A 13,609-nucleotide genomic window follows, 5' to 3' on the forward strand; every position below is an offset into this window, starting at 1 on the left:
TGCTGTTTCTCTAGTTGTTGTATTAATAGGCTTACCCTATCCACACAGGTGGAAAAACTACCCAATTTTCATACTTGAGTAAGTGAAAGTGAAAGTCACCCAATAAAATACTACTTGAGTAAAGTCTAAAAGTATTTGGTTTTAAATATACTATCATGATTACCATTACTATTAGTTGTTATAACTTGCCTAGTTGGTTTGCTTGATTGGTTTATTACAAAATGATTCCCACAGGTTGGTTATAACACTACATTTTAAAACAATGAATTTACAGGACACATCTGTTCAAGGCCTTTTGTATTTTATCTAGGCAATATTACAACTTCTGTAAACAGTGATTTAGCTAAATAAATGTTCAAAATATTTGTTAATACAACATCTTCAATGTTTGCTTCCAATTCCATGGTGTGCTATTTAACTAAATAAATTACAGAACATCTCTCTCCCAATTAAGACATGATATTTAAAATGGAGAAACAAATCACTAAATAGCTACAGTTTAACTTTAACAGCATTTGTAACAGTATTTAAGTTCAGCACAACTTAGACGTTTACAGAACAAAATTCCTCAGAGCAAACGTTTTTTGTTCACCCTTGGCTTACTTCATTTGGGGAGTTGATCATAAGTGTACAAGAGTCATCAAAGTGTCCTTCATTGGAAACACTGGTGTCAAGTTAACTATCTGTTTGCCCCACTCAACTGAGAAGCAGGTTAAGATCCAACATTATGGTGAGTGTAGTCAGCTTACTATTGCACAGAAGTTGTGCCATAAAGCAATAAGAGCAGTTCAGGTCACAGACTAATTATGTATTTGCACACAGACGTTCACAAACACACGCACACACACTCAGGTCATAAGACACAAAATAAAGCAGCAAGATAAACGACATCTAAAATATCAAAGGCCTCTCTCCATCTCACATTGTTCAACAACTCGTCCTCTGGAGTCACACAATGAAAAACCATCCAAAGCCAAATGAGTGTGTTACGGTACTGATTATAAGGAGTGCTATCTGGGATGTTGGAGTGTGTTTTTCACACAAAGCTGAGCCAGTTAAATGAAACAGAATGCTTTGATAGAAATGTTTGTCGAACACACCTGATTCAGTGTTATGCTGAAAGGGGAATCTTGTCTGTTCTATACTGTTCTTTACAAATAGTCCCTCGTCAATCAAGTTGCAACAATGTAACAGCTGAGCAAGCACGTCCGTGATGGGTCAGAGCTTAAACGGCGCTGCATGGTCAATCCGTCATCTGCAATGGCCATGCAGCATTTACGGCCTCTGCAGAAATCAGGCAATTCATACTTGCGGAAGTGAGTTTGTGTTTTTTTTACAGGACTTCCCGCCACTACCTAGCATCAACCAATCATGTCAATGCAGAGATATTTTTATTTAACCTTTATTTAACTAGGCAAGTCAGTTAAGAACAAATTCTTATTTTCAATGATGGCCTAGGAACTGCCTTGTTAGGGGGCAGAACGTAAGATTCTTACCTTGTCCGCTCGGGGATTCGATCTAGCAACCTTTCGGTTACTGTTCCAACGCTCTAACCACTAGGCTACCTGCCACCTCAGTGCCCTTCGCATTGTTCAAAAATTTGGGAGGCCCACAGCAATGCTGTACGGAATTCAATTTGGCCTCAGTGTGCCTCCGGATGCTCTGCAATTATGTCGCACCCTCCATACGGAGTTTCCGACCACACTTTCTGATCAAGCATAAATCGCCTCTTATGGTGGATCATAACCATTGAGAATGATAAAGGCCTCTAGTGGCCAAAATGCCATTTTAGCATTGGCAGTGCCATTGAGGGCTTCCACCATACTTCTGCCATTTTAAAGTAGTCAACCGGGTGGGGATTCCTACGGGTTGCAGCCTCAATGGCGCTGCCCATGCTGTGACAGACGCTATAATGAAACAGCTATAAAGAGGAGTCCTATATCTATCTCTATGATCAGAACCCATTGGTGGGTGGGTGATGGCTGATTCATTGTGAGAACTGCATCCAGACAGACCAATGATTTAGATAAACACTACATGACTGATAGGGGGCGCTGTGTTGAAGCCAGCATGTCTCCATCTTGGCACTCCCCAGCATTATAAAAAATATTTTGGAATCTATAGAAATGCATTTATTAATGTCTACATTTGTTTTTGCCACATTTATTCTATTACAGACACCTTAAATGCATACTTTTAAATTATGTGAGTTAAACATAAAAATACCAAATGAAAAGTATAATTTTTTAGAGATTACTAATGTTACAACAAAACAATATTTAAATATATGTAACTTTGTCCTTGAAAAATGTAAATTGAAATACTGTAGAATTTCAATCATTCCTATGGAGGACTGCTCCTACTGGGGAGTACCAATATGGCCAACCAGTGGCTTCAAAGCCTCTCAATAGCCAATACATAGCGTCAACAATCCAGTTTTTGTATACATCATTGGTCCAGACAAGAAACACTGGTTTGTTTAGCTAACGTTGTGAAACACAAAATTTTAAAAAGCTTTGGAGGGATTACAGCGCAACTCCAGTAAAACACTGCAAGACCTGCCTTTCATACCACATACACAGCAAGACTTCAATGTAACCCATAAATCAATAAGGCTTAGTATCTCAAGAAGAGTCCATAGACATCACTACACACTGCTTTCTAAGTACAGGCTACCCAATTTAGTTTAACAAGCCCATCCGCACGAGCAATACCAATCAAAAACCTGGAAATGTTTCAAAGTTTTCACATGCCTCCACAAAAAAAAAAACATGATTTAATACAATTAAATCACTACCCTAAACCATTCTGTGGAAATGAGCAATTTGATCACGGAGTTTTGATGTCTCAGACCCAGTTACAAACAGCCACTGCTCACCCAAATCACATTACATAGAATATAATTCCTCCAGGATACAGAGGCCCTTTAAATATGTAACAGAATATACCTGAACTACGAATGTGAGGAAACAGCACCATCTAGTGGGAAAAGAAAATACGACACTACAAGACCTTTACGAGAACACCAGCAGATCCTGGGTTCCAGAAGTCTCTTGTTTAACGTTAGCTGTGAGTTACTACATAGAACAGAGCGAGATTGTCAGGGTTGCTTTAAAGCCAAGCATGAGAACTTAATCTCTCCTCCTTCAAAACGTAAGATTCTGATACAGTCTGAAATTCAGGAAACGCTTAAAGACTTTTTTCAAAGAACAAACCACCAAAGATACAAACACGTTATTGATTATTGACCACGTCCTGGCTGGCTATGAACCACCTCAAAATGCCTTTTGAAAGGTTACAATGAAGCAAATAAATATAATAATTAATCATTTTCCCCTGCCAATCCCCCCCCCCAACTGCCTCTGTGCCCTCCCAGTGACTGAGCAGAGGCCAATCTATCTCCTGGAGGCTGGGGCATGATGGGAGTTGTAGGATGAGCAGAAAGGCCAAGAGATGTGTCTAAGAGGACAGTTCACAGTCATTACATGACCTCGCAGCATGAGTTCTGCTTCCGTGCCTGTGGGATAGAAAACAGAGTGATTGATTAGCAATTACTATATCAATTGCACACTGAGGAGGCTACCTCGGTGATGAAAATGAGTCGTAATAAAGAGTTTTAAAAAGGCAGAGGATCTGTAAGTAACCGCCCCGTCCCGGATCCCTTTTCATCAGAGCTGAAGATCCGAATCACGTTCTTTACACACACATTTGTGGGCACCCTCCCTTCACATTTCTAACTGTCGATCTGGAACTATAATTCTTCAAGTTTTACAGGTGAAACATCCATGCAGCATCTGCACACCAACTATTTGATCTCAATCAGTTTAATCAGGAAATGCATTTAGATCTTGAGTTCCACAGTGTTGTTTCAAAGTAGCCTACATTGTTGTTTTGAACTATGTACCGTGAGCAAATATTATAGCAAATGGTGTTCAACTGTAGCATACCTGTGTTTAGTTTCAATCAACGCACATACTTTGCCTAGTGACACGCGCTGCTGAGTTTTTGGCCACGAGAGAAAAATGCTACGATTCGCACAATCATCCTAAAATCTAAAGAAATTAGGTGTTGTTACAGTAACATTATACTATGCAATTATATTTGGTTCTGTTATGTAGGATACTATCATTATGTGATCTTGCAGACATTGATTCAGCTTTGATATAACTAACAGAGCACCATTCACCATTCGTAGTAGCCTGTTCTCTGAGCTACCGAACAAATAGAGCAGTAGAAAGTAAAGTAGAGAATCCTTCACAAGCAGAAGCTTCTAAACTGTCAAGAAGAAAAGTCGGATCAGCAGCCACTCCGTTTTAATAAAAGCCTTGCAAATGAAAGTTGCACTAAAAGTAGCCCAAGTTTCATCTAACATGCAATGACAGTTTGAACCGGAGAGCTCAGTCCACAGTCACTACAGTACTTACAGTCTTATAAAAGGCTTTAGACTGGTTCCCCAGGTGTTCAGACTTCTGCACCAGATCATCCAGCTTCTCCCCTCTTTCCAACAGAGACTCCATTGTGTTGTGCTGCAGAGACAATCACACCACACTTCATATACAGCATCACACCAACCACAAGCACTAGCAGTGTTAGACATGCAGTAGTGCAAGTTTCAGCTTCCTATATGGGGAAAATCATGTTAGAGTCCATAGCAAAAGAAAGTAAGGTTGAGAATCCAGAGTACAGCCAGTTTTTCACACAAATCTCCAACTGACAAACAGTTGATTTACGCTAGAGGCAATTATACGAGCTTATCTCAAGTTTGCCCATTATAAGAGAGATTCTCAGAGATGTGGTTATGTCAGGGAGTGTCGACTGAAGATACTTACCAGAATAATCTTTGTCTCGTCCAGTTCAGCCTGCACTTTGGTCATAGCATCTGCCTCTCTGGGGTTCTGAGGAGAAAACAGACTCTGTCAAACTATCACAATTATGGATATTCAAGTGTTCTTCAAAGTTATTTAATTGTATGTGTAATGTTTGTTGTGTGTCATTTTAGAGAGGATGTCATGTGTACCTGGTACTTGGCCAGGTGGATGTCCAGAGCTTTGTAGTTGATGGTTTCAGGGTTTCCAGATGGCCAGTCTATGCTGTCCACTTGTCTGGAGAACTCCTCTAGCACCTGCATGATCAAACATCAAACCGTTAAATCAGGATTTCATAAACTATGGGTCGAGACCCAAAGTGGGTCCTGGTCATGTAAGGTGGGTTGCAAATTATGAGAATACATCTATAATCATACACCATTTCTTCTTAATTTGGAGGACCCCTGCATTAAATGCTGAAACAGATACCGAAAGGGCCTGGTGAGGAGCAATAACTCTGGAAGAAAACCTGAGACGAACAAGACCCAGACCAGAGTAATATTCTCCACTTGTTGCTAAGGGAATAATGTATCTCTGCACATCATCTCTACCCACCTTGTCTAGTAGTGTGAAGGCGACCCTTTGAGGGTACTCGCTGTCTGCTATCACCACTGCACTCAGACTGTCATTCCTCACATACACGTGGCACAGGTACTCTGGAGGGAGAGGGTAGAAATTGTAGAAATAACCTCCTGTTAGCAGGTCGAAGACAGCACGTCTTTCTCCAGACTCCACCGTCACCCGCTTTTACATCTTTCTTAACTTATAACATGGACGCGGGGTTCTCCCACAGCACAAGTGCAGAACAGGACAATCGCTTCAGCAACAAGTAGAAGAAACTTCTAACTGGTCAGTTTTATCTCCATCTCTTCATTCAAAGACTCAGTCATGGACACTCTTACTGACACTTGTGGCTGCTTTGTGTGATGTATTGTTGTCTCTACCTTCTTGCCCTTTGTGCTGCTGTCTGTACCCAACAATGTTTGCACCCTGTTTTGTGCTGCTACCATGTTGTGCTGCTGCCATGTTGTTGTCATGTTGTGTTGCTACCATGCTGTGTTGTCATGTGTTGCTGCCTTGCTATGTTGTTATCTTAGGTCTCTCTTTATGTAGTGTTGTGTTGTCTCTCTTGTAGTGATGTGTGATTTGTCCAATATTTTTTATTTTATTTTCAATCCCAGCCCCTATCCCCAGAAGGAGGCCTTTTGCCTTTTGGTAGGCCATCATTGTAAATAAGAGTTCTTAACTGACTTGCCTAGTTAAATAAAGGTTAAAAATAATAATAATCAGAACACCGCCAAATGTTATGGCCCAGTGTGTAAGGAGTTCACCTTGTTCTTTGACTGAGGCTCGGCTGCCGTGTGCAGAACGCTCCACAATCAAGGCGCTGGTGAAGGTCATGAACTCTTGCACACTGCCAAAACCAAACACACAGACAATGGTGAAAACAGTGTTGGTGTTCTTGTCAATTCTAATGAATTGTGTTAAACCATGACAGGTTTAAGATAGGATACTATTAATGACAGGGAAGTCATCTTCTCCTTCATCTGCACTGATGTACAAGAACTGGACAGGTGACAGAATATTCTCAGTCAGAGTCCATCGCACATTGTTTTCATATATCTTGTCTTCAGATCAATGGAGATTGAGGGAAGGAATCCCCTTTAGACTATTAAAATGCACCCAGGTGCCAAGAGGAGGACCCACCTTGAGCGTTGGAAGAAGCTAAAGGAGGATAGGTCATAGGCAGATTTAAGGAGGTTGGATTTAGTCGCTCCTTTGTGGAGGACGCTGAGGCTGTACAGCTTCATGATGACGCAGGGACAGAGAGTCACAGGGCTAGGGATGATAGGCGTGTCCCCGCGCAGAAGCCTCAAAACAACAACAACCACAATGCCAAGAGGTCTCAATGCCTGCCTGCCAAGAAAAGGAAACAATTCAAATCACATGAGCCAAAGCGAACCAAGCATATAGCCACAAAGGACATGCTCTGTAAGATAGCCTACTCCCCACAGTGCCACATATTCTACAATCTAAACGAATGCTAAACTAGTTAACATTACCACGATAGAATCACAGACGGAACAAGGGTTAGTTAATCATATCCTTGAAATAAGTCGACATGCACCGCTTCGTCATTTACTGTATCTTCATCAATATAGCTGGTTAGTTAGTTAACTCACACCGATTGCTAGCTAGATAGCTAAATTATTTATTTTAGTTTCCTGGCGAGATGAGGAGCAATTTGACAGTGAATGAATGAATCGAAATGCGATCCCACTTCATAGAGAGCTGGCTAACGTTACAACAACAACTGATGTTCTTTCGACGACGGAGTTAGCTAAAGTTAATTTGTCGTACTTACTTACCAGATAAGACTGCACTGTTTGACATATGTTGAGAATAAAATATCAACTGAAATAGTCCATAACTACAGAACGTTCACTAATGTAGTTTATTTCTAGCCACTCCAACCACGTCACGATATAAGCAATGTCCCACAGGATAATAGTTCCGGAATGCAACACTGCCTCATCTTCTTCTTCTATGATATCATGGCGGTCCGCAAACAATCGTTAAAGTGCGTGCCGCCACCTACTGTGCTAGAATGATCTGCCCAATTCTGTACTACCATGAAAATAAAATTCAAAACCAAATAAATCCCTAACTTCTACCACACCCTCCCCAACCCCATAGAACTAGATCTATATCATGTTGAAACACTCCACCCGTAGGATTGTTCAGTATGTCACAGTATGTGTTTTGATCTGCCCAATTCTGTACTACCATGAAAATAAAATTCAAAACCAAATAAATCCCTAACTTCTACCACACCCTCCCCAACCCCATAGAACTAGATCTATATCATGTTGAAACACTCCACCCGTAGGATTGTTCAGTATGTCAACAACCATTTCAACAGTAACATCTGTTACCCCCAATATCTCTTTTGGAGTCTCCACAATAACCTTCAACCTGGCATTTCTGCTTTCCACAACCAAAGTTATATTGATAACCTTACCAAATAAAACCTATGAAGTCAACTTTATTCATTCAAAGTGTCATTGACACCGCACATTAATGAGCTCAAGATTTCTGAACAGGCCTCAAAACCATGCCAGGACCATCAGAAGCACCAGTCCTGACTGTAGGTCCACTTACTACAGGTACCTCCATTTAAGCTCCATCAGTCCCCACTGTAGTTCTACCAACATGTTTTCTGGCCTCTGCATACGACACATCATGACTGATCCTATATCTCTGAGCCTCTCTCTGTACCTGGCATCCACCAAATTCTGCACTGTGTTCTCCTCACAATTAGTACACTTAACCTTCACATTGCTTCCACATTCACCGTAATCATGTGCCCCTCCATACTTGGCACATATATTCTTTCCTTTACATTGAGCAGCTGCATGTCCCATTCTTTGGCATTTAAAACACTGCACTGCAAATGATACAAATTCTCTAACGTTGAAACTCAGGAATCCTTTCTCTACTTTTCCCAGCAAGACTCTCAAACCTCAGCATCATTGATAAGCTTTCACTTCTTTGACCCTCTTTCCTACTGATCAACCTTTTGGCCTTAATCACTCTTGCTCCCTTCACATTCTCTTTAATATCAACTGTGGACATAGATATTGGGACATCAGTGATGTCCCATCAGTGGGACATCATCTGTTGTTTTGAATATGGCGACCTGCAGTATCACTGGCTGTTGATGAGGTGGGACGCTACCCTAGAGACAACAAAGACCAGGGAGGTTTTCCAATGCTTCGCAAAGAAGCTTATTGGTAGATGAGTAAAAAAACAGACGTTGAATATCCCTTTTTTAATGTTTTTTTATTTAACCTTTATTTAACTAGGCAAGTCAGTTAAGAACAAATCCTTATTTACAATGACGGCCTTCCAAAAGTGGGCTGGGATTAAAAATAAATATGTAGGACAAAACAAACATCACGACAAGAGAGGCAACACTACATAAAGAGAGACCTAAGACAACAACACAGCATGGCAGCAACACACAGCAAAAACATGTTGTATGTGGAGGATGAGGGCTGCAGTAGGTATCTCAGATGGGGGGGAGTGAGGCCTAAATGTTTTTATAAATAAGCATCAACCAGTGGTTCTTGCGATGGGTTGAAGCTCCTTTAGCACCTCAGACTCAGTGACTGCCTGCAGGGAGAAACTTTGTAGCGAGGCAGGGGAACAAGAGGGAGGAGCATCTGGGCTAGTCACATTAGAAGGGGTGGGAGATGAGGAAATTTTGGATGGGCATGGAGGCACTGCTGAGTCAAATAGGTATCGTGACTTAATGAAGTGGTGATTAAAGAGCTTAGCCATGTGCTCCTTGTCAGTCATAACCACATCATCCAAATTAAGGGACATGGGCAGCTGTGAGGAGGAGGGTTTATTCTCCAGGTCTTTAACCGTTTGAGAACTTCTTGGGGTTAGACCCATAGAGAGAACTGCTCCTTAAAGTAACTAACTTTGGCCTTCCAGATAGACTGAGTGAACTTATTTCTCATTTGCCTGAACGAGAGCCAGTTCGCCTGAGTATGAGTGTGCAGAGCCTTTCGCCAAATGCAATTCTTGAGGTGGAGTAACTCTGCAAGATCACGGTCAAACCAGGGTCTGAACCTATTTTTTATTCTCATTTTAATTGTAATTTTCTTGTTAATAACAATACCACTGAAAATATCAAAAAAGAAGGTTATAAGCGTCTTTGACAGAGGGGCTCAAACTGACTCTATACTAATTTACAGAGGCCAGGTCTTGAAGGAAGGTTTGCTCATTAAACTTTTTTAGCAAGCGTCTATGACAAATCAGGACAGGTCGTTTAACTGAGCAGCCATTACGAACACAGGCTGTAAAGAAAACACCAGACTGATAACTATCAGGATTATTTGTGAGGATAACATCAAGGAGAGTAGCCTTTTCCGGATGTTTGGACTCAAACCTTGTGGGATTGGTAATAATCTGAGAAAGATTGAGGGAGTCCCGTTGCTTTAGGACTTTAGGAAGTTCTGCTTGCCGAAAAAGGTTATAACCAGAAAGGTTAACATCAGTGTTCAAAACCCTCTTACTTAACCACATCTCAGTAATGACCAACACATCTGGATAGGAGCTGTGAACCCACACTTTCAATTGATACATTTGAGGTAATAAACTTCTAGTGTTAACGTGCAGAAAACCCAGGCTTTTATGTTTGTAAATTAATTTGGTCAAGCTTTGTAGCCTGTTCGGTCTTTCTCTATAAATATACAGTATGCTTAGATAACCTATGTAGAAAAATATACAGATCTGTACATAGAATTAGGCATAATGATTATGGCTCTAGATTGCAGGAAAAATTTGTTTCCAGTGTTTTAAAAATGTAAGATTCAAATAAATTCATAGCACCCCCCTCAATCCTCATCTACTTCATGCCCCTTTCAAAATAATTGGTGCATGACACCCCTGGTTTCAACATAATTTGTCAACATATTGTGACGTGGAATCTATATGTAAAATACGTTGGATTTGCTAAAAGTTGTTTTGAGAATGAAATTTCAACCACAGGATTATGTCATGTCATCATGGTTACAAATATTCAACATAGAATTTCAATTTGTGCCTCTGAAATAATGTCAGATCTTCAATGTTATGTCCACTACCAGAAAATAAAATGGTGGGTAGCACCTCCTACTGGATAATTGATCTACCTACAGCTATCCATTTGGTCTCCTATCCAAGGTTCTAACTAAGCACTGCTTAGCTTTGATATTTGTCACTGACTATTACTGTCACGATCGTGTGAGGGAGAGACGGACCAAAACGCAGCATGTGGAAAATAAGCCAACTTCCTTTTATTATAGAAGAAGGCAAAACGAAACAAAACACTTACAAACTAACAAAACAATAAACGACGTGAAGCTAATAAACGTAGTGCACACACACACATGCTACAAACGTTCAGACATAGACAATTCCCCACAACAAACTAAAGCCTATGGCTACCTTAAATATGGCTCCCAATCAGAGACAACAGAAACCAGCTGTCTCTAATTGGGAACCCATTCAGGCAACCATAGACTTTCCTAGACAACTACACACAACATAGACACAGCTAGACAACTATACTAAACATAAACCCAACTACTCTAAATAAACCCCCTAAACCTTACAACCACCCTAGACACTACAAAACCCACATAAATTACCCATGTCACACCCTGACCTAACTAAAATAATAAAGAAAACAAAGAATACTAAGGCCAGGGCGTGACAATTACCAATGTGCTGTTGTTGTCACGACTTCTACCGAAGTCGGTTCCTCTCCTTGTTCGGGCGGTGTTCGGCGGTCGACGTCACCGGTCTTCTAGCCATTGCCGATCCATTTTTCATGTTCCATTTGTTTTGTCTTGTTTTCACACTCACCTGGTTTCAATTCCCTAATTACATGTTCTATATGTTCCCTCTGTTTCCCCCATGTCCTTGTCGGGAATTGTTTATTTGTAAGTACGTGTGCATTGTGTGACTGGTGCGAAACGGGTTTTGTGCCCATGTGTTTGTTGTTTTTGTATGCCGGTAGTTATGTTTATTAAACGGCTCCGGCTATTTACCAAGTTCTGCTCTCCTGCGTTTGACTTCACTCCCACCAGTTACGCACCCCTTACAATTGTGAGAATGCCTGTTGTGAAATCGCCACATAAAATAGATTCACTGTCAATGTCAAAGTCATTTCAAAGGGTAGGTCAAAGAGCCAATGAAATGTAAGCACCATACTTTATCAACATCATCAATGATGCCATTTAAGCCTATAAAGCATTTGCGAAAGTCATCAACAGCTATTGTTTCAATTCAACCCAGGATTCAACCAAAAATAGACAATACATATAGGCCTAGGGTTTCAAGCTTTGGTTAACTTCCAAATTAATCTACAAGTTAATAATAACTGATTGGTTGGATTCACGTCTCCATCTCAACCGAAAATAAATTAATGTACAAGTTAATAACTGATATGTTGGATTCACGTCTCCATCTCAACCAAAAATAAAAATAAAATCATGATTTAGTCCTATTCTTACATTTTTATTTTCGGTTGAGATGGAGACGTGAATCCAACATATCAATTTTTATTTGTAGACAATTTGAAATTAAAGCAACTAAATCAGTGGCACAGATGTAACTATCCAAGCAGAAGATGCATGTTCTTCAAATGTTGATATTTGGATGTGTTGACAACCAAACACAATTCAATATTACTTTTGTAGTATAGTAAATAGCCTAAAGTTAAGGTTTTCTTACCAACTAACATAACATTATTTATTTGACCATCCATGGCCACATTGAGGTTAACGTAACTATATTTGTCCTCTAATCTAATCATAGAATGTGTGCATGTTCAAGATAGCATGCAAAGTCACAGATCTGTGGAGATCTTCACAATTGCTATAATAATCTGCATAGAATCTCGAACAGCATTGATGTACTTTTTATGAAATCTGAACTGCAATCCAGGACATTTGGTGGTGCTATTAGATGAAGCACAGTGATAACACATTAAGTTGTTGTATAAATACACAAATTATCTGACTTCGTATTCCTATTTGAACTTTGTTGTGCTTTTAAATGCTTGAAATTGCAATGATAGCACATTTAGGTGACAACTAACCCAAAAATCTGACATTGTTTTTCATTGGAATTTGGTTGTGCTTTCAGATGGTTGACAGCGTATTGACAACACATTCGGAATTCAGCATATGTTTGGCTGTCTTTTTGAAAGGGTGAATATAAACCAAGTGTACAAAATATTAGGAACTCGTGCTCTTTGCATGACATAGACTGACCAGGTGAATTCAGGTGAAAGCTATGATCCAACTTGTTAAATCCACTTCAATCAGTGAGGATGAAGAGGAGGAGCAGGTTAAAGAATGATTTTTAAGCCTTGAGACAATTGGGACATGGATTGTGTATGTGTGCAATTCAGAGGGTGAATGGACAAGACAAAAGATTTAAGTGCCCTTGAACATGGTATGGTAGTAGGTGCCAGGTGCACCGGTTTGAGTGTGTCAAGAACTGTAGCACTCCTGGGTTTTTCATGCTCAACAGTTTTCCGTGTGTAAGAAAAATGGTCCACCACCCAAAGGTCATCTAGAGCCAACTTGACACAACCGTGGGAAGCATTGAAGTCAACATGGGCCGGCATCCCCATGGAATGCTTTTGTCACCTTGTAGAATCCATGCGAATTAAGGCTGCTCCTAATGTTTTGTACATTCAGTGTAGGTTGTAATCTCATTGGTCAATGTCTCAATCAAATATTATCCAGTTGTCCACGTTGATATGACGTGGTGTGCCCAGGGGGTAGTAGTTTGGTAAACTATATTTTCAGAGTAGCTTTCCCAACACTGGTAAAATGTCAACAACAGGACAGGCCATGATGACCTAAGCCTCGCCTAGGGTACTGTAATTTCTCAGCACCCCCAGTCTTTGTTTCCCTAAGTAATTTTGCTCCATTTAACAATTCCCACTTGGCCACTTTCCTCAGTGCTAAGTGTTTTCCATACCAGAAGTGTCCAGATAAATTGATTTCCAGGGCAACGGATTAAAAACGTTGAGCATGTAGACTGTGAAAGAGAGTTCTTGGAAGCATCTGTTGACAGGGTGGTTGTGGCAGGATAAGGGGAGTTTTCCCCCCCTTGAATAGGATAGTTTTGGTTGCCATAGATATTCAGGAAAAAATAGCCCTGCCTAGTCAATG

At 40.4% G+C, this 13,609-nt stretch overlaps 1 protein-coding gene across 1 annotated transcript; it reads right to left on the bottom strand.

Annotated features, from left to right (window-relative positions):
• Window positions 1–284: 284 nt before the first annotated feature.
• Window positions 285–7,391, bottom strand: LOC129826739 (synaptobrevin homolog YKT6). Its single transcript, XM_055887780.1, has 8 exons — window positions 7,235–7,391; window positions 6,573–6,782; window positions 6,197–6,279; window positions 5,421–5,521; window positions 5,018–5,122; window positions 4,830–4,895; window positions 4,425–4,526; window positions 285–3,517 (listed from the first exon to the last, which is right to left on the bottom strand). The coding sequence occupies exons 2-8, from the start codon at window positions 6,674–6,676 to the stop codon at window positions 3,482–3,484; spliced, it is 597 nt and encodes a 198-aa protein (XP_055743755.1). The 5' UTR covers window positions 6,677–6,782; window positions 7,235–7,391; the 3' UTR covers window positions 285–3,481.
• Window positions 7,392–13,609: the final 6,218 nt, after the last annotated feature.

The sequence above is a fragment of the Salvelinus fontinalis genome, chromosome 28 (genome assembly GCF_029448725.1).
Source record: "Salvelinus fontinalis isolate EN_2023a chromosome 28, ASM2944872v1, whole genome shotgun sequence".
NCBI lineage: Eukaryota > Metazoa > Chordata > Actinopteri > Salmoniformes > Salmonidae > Salvelinus > Salvelinus fontinalis.